The 15418-nt window shown below is 38.3% G+C and overlaps 1 protein-coding gene across 1 annotated transcript in view; it reads left to right on the plus strand.

Annotated features, from left to right (window-relative positions):
* Nucleotides 1–14978, plus strand: part of EDNRA (endothelin receptor type A) — a 65386-nt gene extending 50408 nt beyond the window's left edge. Inside the window, exons 4-8 of the mRNA XM_002815195.5 lie at nucleotides 2504–2702; nucleotides 5900–6052; nucleotides 9839–9972; nucleotides 10399–10507; nucleotides 12499–14978. Coding sequence (XP_002815241.3) covers nucleotides 2504–2702; nucleotides 5900–6052; nucleotides 9839–9972; nucleotides 10399–10507; nucleotides 12499–12639 — 736 coding nt within the window. The 3' untranslated portion in view covers nucleotides 12640–14978. The remainder of the gene's footprint in view (nucleotides 1–2503; nucleotides 2703–5899; nucleotides 6053–9838; nucleotides 9973–10398; nucleotides 10508–12498) is intronic.
* Nucleotides 14979–15418: the final 440 nt, after the last annotated feature.

Below are 15418 nucleotides of genomic sequence, written 5' to 3' on the forward strand. Positions count from 1 at the left end.
AAACTTGACTCTAAAAATGACTTCTACTTATTTGTGAATGTTGAATTTACATTGGATTACGGATGTGTAATATTCTGGGAACTCATGGCACTTTATAAAAATGAAACTGGTCTGTGAATATGTTCGTCATAAGAACATGTTGACCACATTTTATTCCTTAAGCAACTTTTCACCCCAAATGCTGGCAAGGAAATTAGGCTTTCTTACTCTCTAATGAAGCAGGGTGTTTTATTTAAATCACCTTCCCTGGTAAACAACCTGAGAGAAGGGAAGAAGAAATAGATGTAACTCCGTTGACAGCCTTGGGATATAGACATCCTGTCTCCATTCCTCTTAGCTTTTACTGGGTATCAGCCTGCCAGTTTAATAAGGGAACAAAGAAAAATAAACAACGATTTTTATCCCACTGGACAATTTATGGAAATAACCATAAATTTTAAAATTCAATCTTGGTTATAGCATAAAAGGATTTTCTTGGTCTGTTTGCATAGCTGTATTTTATCCCATTTTGAAATAATCTGGACTTTTTTGAGATTTGTATTGTACACAAATCTTATTTACCCTAAAAATATTTTATAAAACATTTCTCCAGCAAATTGTGCTATATAATACGCCATGTAGCATCATCATAAAATACCCAAATCTGTACATGCTCATCTCTAGGGAATTCTGGTGAAGAAACAGTCAGCATAATTCTAAGAGTTGTGTTTTCACAGATGTACTGTGTAAATGTACTGAGACAGTACACTAAATATAATTGATGGGGGCTCGTCTTGGTGGATATGGGTAGCTTGTATGTTGCCTTGGCTTTATTGATTAATCTTCTACATTACTTTGTATGTCCTGCAAACCCATGAGCACCTGTCTCCAATGCATTCGGTCTGTTTTACAGCCTTCTTCTGGCACTATCTAATGAAAACTATAAAAAGAAAATGTTTCTTTTCCATTACGGCAGCAACAAAAATTTCAGGAATGAGGCCACAAAAATACCATACCATGTCACAGGTCTCTTCTTAATAGTAATTCTAAAAGCAGTTAGCATTAGACCATCACATCAGGTCAAAGAACATAGAATTTCTAAACCAAACCTTCCTTAGACATAACATTTAAATGTGATTATTATCATTAAAATAGTGAAGTAAAAAATAGGGTGAACATAATTTCTTATTATCAGACAGTTTTTTGATTGACATAGTCACATTTATGTTATATACTCTGTATGAACCATTCTTTTCTGTTAGATTGTAAACCCTAAAGGTTAGGAACCAAAGTATCTTTAAATGAGTTTTATCTGCTCTAGCACAGGGCCATAATGGGAGTGATATAATCCCTCTTTGACATTTACCACAAATAGGTATTTACTAAAACTGCCACCTGGTACAAGCCCACTGTGCTCATATAAGAAGGGAGGAAACAATGGAATATCTGTGGTGGTTATTCACTCAAGAATATCTAGGCCCACTTCATAGATAATGCTTTAAGGTTTCTTTTTTTATTTTATAAAGAGGAATAACATATTACTATAACAAGTACCCGCAGCTTTCATGATCCCTCCTATCCATCCAATTTCTCCCCCAGCTTAAAAAACATAGGCACAACTCTCTGTTACCGCCGCATTCTAAACTCTCCTAAGATTTCACTAGACCATATAAAGACCTCAGACTCAGGCCTGCCACGCAGTTGATTTCCAAATGGGTGGAACTCTTAAAAGCCCCATTTGTGACCGGGCGTGGTGGCTCACACCTGTAATCCCAACACTTTGGGAGGCCAAGGCGGGCAGATCACAAGATCAGGAGATCGAGACCATCCTGACTAACATGGTGAAACCCCATCTCTACTAAAAATACAAAAACAAAATTAGCCGGGTGTGGTGGCGGGCGCCTGTAGTCGCTACTCGGGAGGCTGAGGCGGCAGAATGGCGTAAACCCAGGAGGCAGAGCTTGCAGTGAGCTGAGATCCCACCGCTGAACTCCAGCCTGGTTAGCCTGGGTGACAGAGCAAGACTCCGTCTCAAAAAAAAAAAAAAAAAAAAAAATGCCAGGCGCAGTGGCTCACTCCTGTAATCCCAGCACTTTGGGAGGCCGAGGCGGACGGATTACGAGGTCAGGAGATCAAGAACATCCTGGCTAGCACGGTGAAACCCCGCCTCTACTGAAAAAAAAACCACAAAAAATTAGCCGGGCATGGTGGCGGGCGCCTGTAGTCCCAGCTACTCGGGAGGCTGAGGCAGGAGAATGGCGTGAACCTGGGAGACGGAGCTTGCAGTGAGCCGAGATCGCGCCACTGCACTCCAGCCTGAGCGACAGAGCGAGACTTCGCCTCAAAAAAAAAAAAAAAAAAAAAAAAAACCCACTTGGTTTTCATAGCAAGACTCAGAAAATTCCTAAAAAGACAATTACTGGTATTGGCAATGGGGAGGAGCTTCCCAGCACTTACAATTTTTGTTTAATTGAAATACATTTAAAATTTCCTAACAGCTTGGTTCCATTACCCTTTTTTTCAGGTACAGAGCAGTTGCCTCCTGGAGTCGTGTTCAGGGAATTGGGATTCCTTTGGTAACTGCCATTGAAATTGTCTCCATCTGGATCCTGTCCTTTATCCTGGCCATTCCTGAAGCGATTGGCTTCGTCATGGTACCCTTTGAATATAGGGGTGAACAGCATAAAACCTGTATGCTCAATGCCACATCAAAATTCATGGAGGTACTAAACGTTTAAAAAGAATTAACTGGGGAAGGGAGGAGGTCCTCCGGTTAGACTTCACCATCTTGAGACTTGATGACATCGCCACAATGCCAAGTGTGGTTTCTTCTGTCAAATATTCCTCAGTTGCATGAAAAGTAGATGTTAAACCTGTGTCTAGATTCTTGAATAGAACAGTTATGTTGGCTTTCACTCTTGTATTATACCACAATGGTAGACACATCTGTTATTCTGCACCAAACCACTAAGAATACCAAAGCAAATTTACTAAGAAGGAGGGACTAGATGTGTGTGTGTGTGTGTGTGTGTGTGTGTGTGTATGTGTGTGAGTGTGTGTGTGTGTATATATATATACACACATATGCTATTTGTTTTTATAATAATGAATACAACAATTTCCATCTGGAAGACGTGCTGATGTTTATCTTATGTCACTTGGGGAGAAGCACATTTCTCACATTCTTTAAAGATGGACTTGCTAATTCAAAGTAGAGGGTAGTACTTACATGTACTTATATTAGTATGGTTTCTATGTCTAATATACAAATAATATAAAATTGTAGAACTTTTTAAAAGAATATTTTGGTTTAACAAATTCAGTTGTTGTTTTTTTTAATACACCTGACCATATTAATGTTTTTCTGAAAAGCTTAATCACATGACTGTTTTGGGAAACCTATTTAAAATGCACCTTTTCTTTGCAAAACTAGTTACATGTGGACTGAGGAGGAAAACCAAAAGGGTAACTATTTCTCTTAAATCTGTATAATTTAGTGCTTTGATGTAAGTTTCATGTAGCTCACATTCCACATGTAATTATTTACAGACATCTCAAGGTATGCTTTCCCAACTTGGAAAATTCACGGAATTCATGGTTTTACGGTTGACCAGTTATCCTGCTTGGAAATTCTTGTTTTAAAATCAAAAGTGCTCATGAAAACTGCCAAACTAACAACTTAAAATTGAAGTTTCTTACTGGGTTAGTCTTCAAAGTGAAAAACAAAGTAGACAGTAGGAGACTGTCAGAATTTGGGCAGTGTGAATAAGCAATCTAGATATTCCAGATGCAAACATTAGAGAAAAGAGGTTCACTATAAGAAGGAGCTTACTAATCCTTAGAGCCAGACAAAATGAAATGGGCTGTTTCATAAAGACTGAGTCTCCTATCTAGACGTGTTCAAGTAAAGGGTAGCTACCCTACAGGCATGGGTGGGCTAGACGGTTGCAGTAAAGGGTATGAGTTGAACAGATAATTTTTTAGAGTTCATTCCAAGTCTGAGGTCCTGTTCTCTTTTTCTAAATTTATTTCCCCTATTTTTTCCATTCTTGCTCTTCAACTTTACCCTAGACTGATGGTAGGCCCCTCTCTACCTATGTTGATGACATCAGTTCCAAAGAGATGCATTACCCATTTCTCTGTGGGCCTTTGCCATGGAGGGGGCAGGGGACTCCATTCAGCCCTCTCAAGGGTCAGCCTCCAGACCCTCTGCAGCTGCTTCTGCGTCATTTATACCCAGCCAGCAAATGCACCCAGAAAAAGAGGATACAAAAGAAGGGAGAATGGGTGCTCAAAGGAGTGTTCGTGTTACACTTCAAAAGAGAGAGAGAGACTGCTTCTGACTTTTTTTAAGTTCAGGACTGAAGTCTTTCTACAGTGTGTTGGGAACAGGGAATGTTTGTGTAAGCAGTTTAGAATAAACCAACTCCTTTGGGAGTTTGCACTTAACCTGAGGATAGAATTCAGGGATCTGTGAACTTGGTTGGAAAAGAAACAACATGTTTATTTTCACTGACTTCTAACTGAATTTATCATTTCCTTCTATTATGAATGTACCCAACAAATCACCATAGTGTTTACCAGTATCATGACTTTTTCATTAATAAAAATAGCAGACATTTTCATACCATATAACACTTGTATAATCTCAAAATATTATTTATGCTCTTCAGAACTTCAACACTTCAACAGTTCAGTAGTTACTAGAACCATCATTAGGTTTGTTATTTGTGAATAAACACAATATTACCATATCAAAATTTAATTTCTAATATTTTGATAGCTGTGCTTTAATGTAATTGGTTTCCATTGCAATCTTATGTATTTTATTTTATGCATGTAAAAGTATTATTCTCAGAAGGGATTATAATCTTTACCAGACTTCCAAAAGGGTCTGTGGCATAAAAATAGTCAAGAACTCCTCCCTCAAATTTTTTGTCTTTAGGAACCATTTTTAGATTATTTTAATAGACATGTTATAAATGCAGCCCTCTTAGCCTCTTTCTATATTCAGAAACTATCCCATTTTTTACAGAGCAACGTGATTTTTTTTTACTGTGGGAACTGCATTGTCCTTAGTAAATTAACAATCTGAAGAAGCATTATAAGGAAAGAAAAAGCATTTCGTCCCAAGTTGGTGATTAATTTTGTGGGAAGAAGAATTTAGATATCATTTTTCATTTTCCATTTTTATAGGGTATTAAGTTTTCTTCTTTAAGCAGATGTAAAACCGAATAATCTTAGTATTTATAAATCCTGCCCAGTTAGATAATACCAGATATGCCTTCAGTTGAGATATGCTGCCTCAATAGTTTCCAGGTGGTAAGTATTAAAGGCGGGAGAAGAGTATAGCTATTGAAGTTCAAAGTAGCTGGCTTTAAGGTCACATAGCAGGCATACCAGGCAGAGGGTTAACCCCTATTAACCAAAGCTACACCGATAAGCCATCATAACCTTCACTGTTTCAGGTTAAATACACTTTCACCACAATAGTCAAAAGTAAAGCAGGCGCTAACAAAATTTTGAGGTTCATCAAGAAATAAAGATAAACATGTATATTCTTTTGTCTCAAAATCATGTTTTATGAGCTTTAGAAGGACATTATTTTTATTGATTAGGGCTCTTCCATTGTGTAGTTGAAACCTGCAATCTATGAAAAGTATCAAGTATCCTTGTCAAGATAATTTTTGTAAGTGCAGTTTCTTTATGTGCTGTTTAAAGCCAGGATAATTTCTGAAGTTTCCAATTTAATTGAGTTTTGAGGACCACTCCCAAACCCATCACTGCAACCAGAGAGCATGATTTTACAGATGTATCTGCAAGTTTAAAGACCTTAAAGCTACCAGAGGTACAGCATGGTTAATTGAAATGACTCTGCTCCTCCTTTTCTCTTTTTTTTTTTTTTTTTTTCACTTTGAAGTTCTACCAAGATGTAAAGGACTGGTGGCTCTTCGGGTTCTATTTCTGTATGCCCTTGGTGTGCACTGCGATCTTCTACACCCTCATGACTTGTGAGATGTTGAACAGAAGGAATGGCAGCTTGAGAATTGCCCTCAGTGAACATCTTAAGCAGGTAAATCCCATAACATCATGAAAATCTGGCTAGGACTGGTTAGTCCTTGACAGCAGCAGGCCTGCAAATACCGTCTTTAGTAGAATTAGCCTGATTTCCTAAAATAAAAATACTATCTTGTAACTGTTTTCTTTATAGTAATGATGTTAGAAATTTCTTTTGTAAAATGGGAAACCTACTTGTAAAACAAGTGGTCCTGAAGGCTGGGCCCAAATAGAGAAGAACTATCCCTCTATTTTGCCAAGAGTGTACTGAGCATGTGTGTATGTGAGTTCATGCATTCAGCTGGGCTTGAAACTGTACCAGGACACAAAGAAGCATGTGACTTTCTCCCCATGCAGATTTACAGTCTTGTTGTAGAAATAAAGTATGCATGCAAAACAACTGGAAAATAGAACCAGATGTGTGGTAAAAGTAGCCTGTGCTATGGAAAGCCAGGAAGGGTATGAGATAGAGTCATGGGGAAGCTGTTCATGGATGAGGGGGATAGAACCAGACCTTGGAGGATAAGTGGGATTTGATGGGGAAGAAGTTGACAGAGAGCATTTCAGGTGGAAGAACAGGAGTCTAGTTAGAACATGGAATAGGAACTATGCATTTGGAGAATGGCAAAAAGGAGATGAACCTCTCTAGAGCAATGTCTAATGTGAGACTTATGCAAGGAAATGGGATCATGTACATTAGAAGAGGTAAAGTGTTGGAGGACCCAAAGTTCTAGAAGGAATTTGAACATGTCAGTAGGAGGCTAATGTTGGTCCCTCCTGGGTGAAATTAGAACAGATAAAGCTGTGGGCTTTCAAGGGCAAAACTAGACTCATACTTGGCTCTCTGACCTTGGGCAAATTGCTTAATCTCTCTGAACTTCTAGTTTCTCATAATATGTATGTAATAATACATCATGAGGATTACCTGAGACAAGTAAGGTGCCTAATAGTAACCAGCTCCTAGTAGATATTAAGCAAATGTTAATTTACATTAATTCTAAGAGTAAACCTAGGACTTCAGGTAAGTTCCCTGTTGCAACAGAAAAGTATATAATGATGGCCAACTACACCAAAAGTTAATGTGAGTTGTTGACGGAGTCTGTAAATCTGTCCTATATAATTACCATGTGCAAGCATAGTTCCTCATCAGCAACTCTTCAACTACTATACTGATTTTTCTGAGCTTCAGCTTTTCATCTGTAAATTGGGCATAATATATGAATCAATAGTATTATGAGGATCAAAAGGATGAATGTGTATGCATGTACTTTATAAAATCTAACAGGCCATACAAATGGTAGCTATTATCTTTCATTGACATTTAGCAGGAAGATTACATTGAGAAAGCTTAGTATGACTTTGTTCAGGCATGAAAGTTTCAAATACTCCAATTGCTTAATATGTTTACAATTATTTCCTCTCATTCTTGGAATGGAGGTAGTTAGAATGGGTTTGTGCAAAACAGTGTTTTAAGATATGGATTTTTGCATTCGCACCATGATTGAGCCTGTTTAAGCTATGAGTGGTATTTGCTGTGGAAATAATCAAATAATTAATTATTTAATTTTGGAATAATATTAATTATTTAATTGTGGAAACAAATAATTGTCATATGCTGCTTCATGTTTACATAGCATTTTTTAAGTTTTTAAAGCGCATTTCCATTTCCATGTCTTTTTCTTGTTTGATTCCTCCAAGCACCCTCTGAGATCGGTAGGATATATATTCTTTATTATACAGGTAATTTAGAGGTTTGCTCAACCAAATGGAGATTAGAACCCAAGATTTTGTCCTCATGCAGTTAACGTTTGTTTTGATGCCACTCAAAGCTGTAGCAAATCCTAAGTACAGAAGAGCAAGGGTGGCTGGAGGTCCTGCAGATGGGACTGCAGGAGAACCAGCATAAAGCACAAAACCTTGCCATCTTGACTAATACTCTGTGGGGCTCATAGTTTTGCTTCTTGCTTGGCTGTCTCTAATTTCTCCTCATCATAATGATGACAGTTTTATCAAGTAGGGGTTGTGTTTGAATGCTGGGAACACAAAACCCAAAATAACTGTTAGTTGACCCAGAAGGAGTTTATCTTTCTTCCATAGCAAAAAGTTCAGACATCAAGATTTAGTGATCAAGCCAAGTTAGAGGCCAGGTATCTACTGTTTTGCTGATCTTTGCTTCAGTCTCAGAAGACAGTAGCAGCAGCTCTACTTTTATATCTGATTTCCAAGCAGCAAGAGGGGAAGAACAGAAAACAACCCATCGTGGGTGTGCATCAAAGGAGTGTCCCTATACTTCTCAGTAGCTCTTCCAGAAACCCATGCAATGGTTTCTATTTCATCTAATGGGTCAAAACAGTGCCAAGTGTCCATGTAGATAATTAGGCCAGGTTCCCCAGCTGCCTTAGCCAATCAAGACCAGAGTGATGGTAAGGAAGACAGGAAAATGGATATTGGTTAAGCAAATATCAGACTATCATGGCAGTGTACTAATACTGCTTTTAAAAGCGTTATCCTCTTTGAGTATGCACTCAGGAAAGGTAACCTATCCCCTAATACACTGCTTTTCTATTTTTCTGGGCACACTGTCTTTCTGGACACACAAAATGACCCTCTTAAAAAGAGCCCCCATTCCTGAAGATTTGAATATTTTATTTTTTCCCTCAGTCATTACTCCGAAGCCATATCCCAGCTAGCCCAATAACTATGAGAGGTTAAAGAACTCCCAGTTCTTTGAGCTAGAGTAGCGAGTTATGAAAACTGCCCCAGAATATTTTGAATGGCTCAGCCAATCATGTGAGTTTATTGTAAGCTTCCCAGACTTAATGTTATATGTTTCAGGTTGAGCCAGCATTACCCTTCCAGACCCTGTTTTTAATCAGTTTTATTTTGACATTAACTGATCCCAGTTACAGACAAGTTGCATTTTGTGTTCCTAGTCAGACTTCTAAATGCATGCAATATAATACTCAAATAATGCACGCCAATGAATGGTTGCAGATAATTCCTAATTTATAGTTTTTCTGATCCTGAGCAGACTCAAAGGCATGCAAACCTTCCATGAAGTCCGTCCAAGGTCAGCATGTTCCAGATTTTCTAGTCATCACTGCTGATAATCCTTTACCCTCATCCTTCTGCTTGCAAACAACATATAATATTTTTATATGTCATTAAGAAACTACATGTCATTAAGAAAAGAATTTAAAGAGCAAAAAATCCCAATAATAGCTATGTTCAAGATCAGGAAAAGGAAAAAACATAGTGCTATGACTTTTCCTTTTCTACTCCCCACTCATATTTTGTTTTCTCAAGGTCTGTGTTGATTTGTCCATGCATTATCATGTGATGTTCAGTCTCCTTGCCTTCCATGCCATCATTAATGCTAATTAGTTACCTGTTATTAAGAGTCATTAGCTAACCCTTTCCCCCATGCAGTCACACTCCACCCCCCTACACACACACACAGGCAGACTCAGCCACCTACACACACACAGCCGCAGACTCAGCTGGCTCACCTCCAGCCAGTTTCCACCTCTCTCCTGGCATATAACCTCTGTCCTGGCCCTAATAACCAACCTGAGGCCCCCATCCTTCCTGGAAGCTGCCCAGAAGCATCATTAGCAATTCCTTGGTTGGAACACTGACCTTAGAATCTTGAAGAGGTGGAAGCACTGTAAGCCAGGCTGTTCTCCTGGCTCTTTGAATTATTCTTTCCCTGATGTCTGCTACTTCTTGGTACTGTAGTTCTTGCATCTAGTATAAAAACACTAAATTTGTTGTCCTATTTTTTCTTCTCATTTTCCTTTAGCGTCGAGAAGTGGCAAAAACAGTTTTCTGCTTGGTTGTAATTTTTGCTCTTTGCTGGTTCCCTCTTCATTTAAGCCGTATATTGAAGAAAACCGTGTATAACGAGATGGACAAGAACCGATGTGAATTACTTAGGTATGATCCTGTGTAATCGCTAGAAAATTGGAGTTTCTCAGATTTTCATATTTATAATACTTTTACAAAACCAGCTACTCTACATGCCCATTAGCCCTGAAAATTAAAACTGCAAAGTTGATTTTTTTCTTTAGCTGACATAGCCTATAACTGATCCCAAAATGTGTGCAAGCCACATCTGTTATCGTGCCCCTCCCCTCCTGAGGCTGTGCATAAGGGTTTGAGCTAACCAACTAGTGATGTATCTGTAACTGTCCTGCAAAACTGAAACTGCCATTTAAACAAGCACTTTTTACAAAATTCTAACTGCCAGCCATAAGAAATGGCTTCTGGGCAAGAAAAATGCTTATTCTAGGAAGAAATGCTAGTGAGCAGATTTTAAAACAATATATTCTAATTATTCTACACCATTTTCTTTTGCTCTAGTTTCTTGCTGCTCATGGATTACATCGGTATTAACTTGGCAACCATGAATTCATGTATAAACCCCATAGCTCTGTATTTTGTGAGCAAGAAATTTAAAAATTGTTTCCAGGTAAGATGATTTTTCAAGTATTTTTTAAAGACAACAAAATGAGTATATTAAACAGTCAACAGACACAGCCAATTCCAGTTGTAATATTACTTTGATCAGCTGTACTCCTTTTTAGCAGTGAAGTGAAAATCATGTTTTATTACCCAGAAAGAGAGTCAGATTGTCGGCATAACAGAAAAGCAGTTCCTATTTAGACAACCACATACAAAGAGGTTAAAATCAAAAGGACTAAATCACATGCCAGTTTAGAACCCTCCTTGAGAGAGAAATGTTTCAATGTATGCTCCAGGCCACAGAGAGTACATAAGACCTATTCATACCTTACATTGTCTTAGACTTGAACCAAAGTCTTGACAAAATATAAGCTCTATTGTTAAGAAAGCTCTCACTGATCGAGACCATCCTGGCCAACATGGTGAAACCCCGTCTCTACTAAAAATACAAAAATTAGCCGGGCGTGGTGGCAGGCGCCTGCAGTCCCAGCTACTTGGAGAATGGCGTGAACCCGAGAGGCGGAGCTTGCAGTGAGCTGAGATAGTGCCCCTGCACTCCAGCCTGGGCGACAGAGCCAGACTCAGTCTCCAAAACAAAAAAAAAAAAAAAGAAAGCTCTCACTAAATGCTATTTAATTGTGTACTTAGTAATAGAATCTCCAAGGAAAGTAAATGCTTATTGCTGTGGGAATCTGAACAAATATAATTTTATTCAAAATCAGTTTCCTTCTGCTTTCAAACCTCCAGCCAGCTCAGCCACCCATGTCCTTCAGAAGCTCTAAGCCTGTCTTATTGATGTGTAATTTTCTGGTTCCTGAAATGATTTTAGCATAGGCTTAATCCTCACTGGATTTTGTTATCTTGGACCAGGCTGTTTAACTTTAGCTTATGGTACATATGAGGCAGAGTATGGTAGAGGTCAAGAATGCAGGCTCTGGAAGCAAAGAGCCTCGATGGACATTACAGCCCTGCACTTGCTAACTATCTACCCCAGGTCTGGTTAGTGCCTCTCCTGCTTTTTCAGTTTCCTCACCTATAAAATTGGATGATCACAGTATGTCTCTCATAAGGAGGGTAATATATGTAAAATGCTTGAAATAGTAAGTACTCAATATGAGTTCATTACCATTAGAGACAGAGTAGAGAGGAAAAACACAATAACGGCCTGCATGGAACTTACAGTCTAAACAGAGGCAGACATATATTAACCAAGGAATCACACAAACAGATGAAACTCGGTATGGAAGTTTGGGGCCATATTTCTGAGGTCTTCTTGGAAATGTTTGCCAGTCACAAAATACTCGGCCCAAAATGGATTGACTAACATGCAGGTTAAAATTAGTACATTATATAAGCTGAAATTAATTATTACTTAATCATTAATTTATATATTCATTGGGGGAGGGAAAATCAAGATATAAATTATCAGAAATTTATCCCACTTTTTGATGAATCTTCCTAAAAAGGCAGCATATCCAAGAGAAAGAGCCCAAATCTAGAGAGTCCTGGGTTCTAATTCCAGTTCTAATTCTCATTATCCTCTCTGGACCTCACTGTCCTCATTCATAAAATGGGGGAATAGCATAAAATGGGAGAACATCCAAGGCTGTTGTGAGGATCTGATAAGGTACCTGGTGCGGAGAGCCACACAGGTGGTGCACACTGAAGAAATGCTAGGACCCCCCTCCAAGCCCAGTCCTACCCTTGCCTGCCCCAAGCCGTGGAGAGCCCTTCCTCTCACCAACACTGCCTTCCCTTTCTCTTGCACTTGGTAATAAAATTAAAATGAGAAACAAGGATTCTGTTTCTCTGCACTGGAATGGACAGTGTAATTCCTGCCTGGTGATAACAGGCTCTCCACTCTAGGTTACTGTCAAGGTTCACTTCCCTCGAATGCAAATGGACATTTGCCCCTCATTAGCGTGGCCCAGGGCCGCTGTGTTTGGCTGGGAATGGGCTGGTAGGCTCGCCTTACTTCGAGTCTGTTCCTTCCCCCAGTCATGCCTCTGCTGCTGCTGTTACCAGTCCAAAAGTCTGATGACCTCGGTCCCCATGAATGGAACAAGCATCCAGTGGAAGAACCACGATCAAAACAACCACAACACAGACCGGAGCAGCCATAAGGACAGCATGAACTGACCACCCTTAGAAGCACTCCTCAGTACTCCCATCTTCCTCTCGGAGAAAAAAATCACACGGCAACTGTGACTCCGGGAATCTCTTCTCTGATCCTTCTTCCTTAATTCACTCCCACACCCAAGAAGAAATGCTTTCCAAAACCGCAAGGGTAGACTGTTTTATCCACCCACAACATTTACGAATCCTACTTCTTTAATTGATCTAATTTACATATTCTGCGTGTTGTATTCAGCACTAAAAAATGGTGGGAGCTGGGGAAGAATGAAGACTGTTAAATGAAACCAGAAGGATATTTACTACTTTTGCATGAAAATAGAGCTTTCAAGTACATGGCTAGCTTTTATGGTAGTTCTGGTGAATGTTCAATGGGAACTGATCACCATGAAACTTTAGAGATTATGACAAGATTTTCTACTTTTTTTAAATGATTTTTTTGTTCTTCAGCCAAACACAATATAGGCTCAAGTCACTTTTATTTGAAATGTCATTTGGTGCCAGTATTTTTTTAACTGCATAATAGCCTAACATGATTATTTGAACTTATTTACACGTAGTTTGAAAAAAAAAAAGACGAAAATAGTATTCAGGTGAGCAATTAGGTTAGTATTTTCCACGTCAGTGTTTATTTTTTTAAAACACAAATTCTAAAGCTACAACAAATACTACAGGCCCTTAAAGCACAGTCTGATGACACATTTGGCAGTTTAATAGATGTTACTCAAAGAATTTTTTAAAAACTGTATTTTCTTTTTTAAATGGTGTTTTATTACAAGGGATCTTGAACATGTTTTGTATGTTAAATTCAAAAGTAATGCTTCAATCAGATAGTTCTTTTTCACAAGTTCAGTCTGTTTTTCATGTAAATTTTGTATGAAAAATCAATGTCAAGTACCAAAATGTTAATGCATGTGTCATTTAACTCTGCCTCAGACTTTCAGTGCACTGTGTATAGAAGTCTAAAGCGTGTACACCTAAGAGGAAAAGATCAAATTTTTCAGATGATTTGGAAATTTTCATTCAGGTATTTGTAATAGTGACATATACATGTATATACATATCACCTCCTATTCTCTTAATTTTTCTTAAAATGTTAACTGGCAGTAAGTCTTTTTTGATCATTCCCTTTTCCATATAGGAAACATAATTTTGAAGTGGCCGGATGAGTTTATCATGTCGGTGAAAAATAATTACCCACAAATGCCACCAGAACTTACGATTCTTCACTGCTCGGGGTTTTCAGTATGAACCTAAATCCCTACCCCAACATCTCCCTCCCACGTTGTCACCATTTTAAAGGGCCCACAGTGACTTTTGCCGGGCATTTTCCCAGATGTTTACAGACTGTGAGTACAGCAGAAAATCTTTTACTAGTGTGTGTGTATATATATAAACAATTGTAAATTTCTTTTAGCCCATTTTTCTAGACTGTCTCTGTGGAATGTATTTGTGTGTGTGATATATGCATGTGTGTGATGGTATGTATGGATTTAATCTAATCTAATAATTGTGCCCTGCAGTTGTGCCAAAGTGCATAGTCTGAGTAAAATCTAGGTGATTGTTCATCATGACAACCTGCCTCAGTCCATTTTAACCTGTAACAACCTTCTGCATTCATAAATCTTGTAATCATGTTACCATTACAAATGGGATATAAGAGGCAGCGTGAAAGCAGATGAGCTGTGGACTAGCGATATAGGGTTTTGTTTGGTTGGTTGGTTTGACAAAGCAGTATTTGGGGTCATATTGTTCTCTGTGCTGGAGCAAAAGTCATTACACTTTGAAGTATTATATTGTTCATAACCTCAACTCAATGTGGTGATGAAATTGCCAGGTTGTCTGATGTTTCTTTCAGACTTCACCAGACAGATTGCTGATAGTAAATTAGGTAAGATAATTTGTTGGGCCATATTTTAGGACAGGTAAAATAACATCAGGTTCCAGTTGCTTGAACTGCAAGGCTAAGAAGTACTGCCCTTTTGTGTGTTAGCAGTCAAATCTATTATTCCACTGGCGCATCATATGCAGTGATATATGCCTATAATATAAGTCATAGGTTCACACCATTTTGTTTAGACAATTGTCTTTTTCTCAAGATGCTTTGTTTCTTTCATATGAAAAAAATGCATTTTATAAATTCAGAAAGTCATAGATTTCTGAAGGCTTCAATGTGCATTTTATTTATGGACTGGTAAGTAACTGTGGTTTACTAGTAGGAATATTTCCAATTTCTACCTTTACTACATCTTTTCAACAAGTAACTTTGTAGAAATGAGCCAGAAGCCAAGGCCCTGAGTTGGCAGTGGCCCATAAGTATAAAATAAAAGTTTACAGAAACCTTGCAAGTGTCTCTTCATTTTTACATAGTTTTCCACAGAAAATGTTTGTTACATAATGCCTGTTGCAAACCTCTCCTTAGTAATATCCTGGAAAGCAGTTTACTATCAAACAGGTACTTCCTACCTCTATTCTCAACCAACCTATTTTGTTGTACTGAGCATTTAACTCTGTCATTCGTTCCTTCATTTACCCTTTCAGTAAGTTTAATTGGGTGTCTACTATGCACCAGGCATTCTTCCAGATATTGGGGACATAGTAAACAAAACAGGCAAAGTCCCTGATCCCATGGAGCTTGCATTCTAGGCAATAAACAATTACAGTCAACAAGCAATATGTCAGGTAGATACCTGGAGGAAAAGATTCATATATATCCAACTGTTTATTTGACATCCACAGTTGGATGGCTAGTACACCATAATATGTGCAGAATGAGCTCCTGATA

This window comes from Pongo abelii, chromosome 3 (assembly GCF_028885655.2).
Source record: "Pongo abelii isolate AG06213 chromosome 3, NHGRI_mPonAbe1-v2.0_pri, whole genome shotgun sequence".
Classification (NCBI taxonomy): domain Eukaryota; kingdom Metazoa; phylum Chordata; class Mammalia; order Primates; family Hominidae; genus Pongo; species Pongo abelii.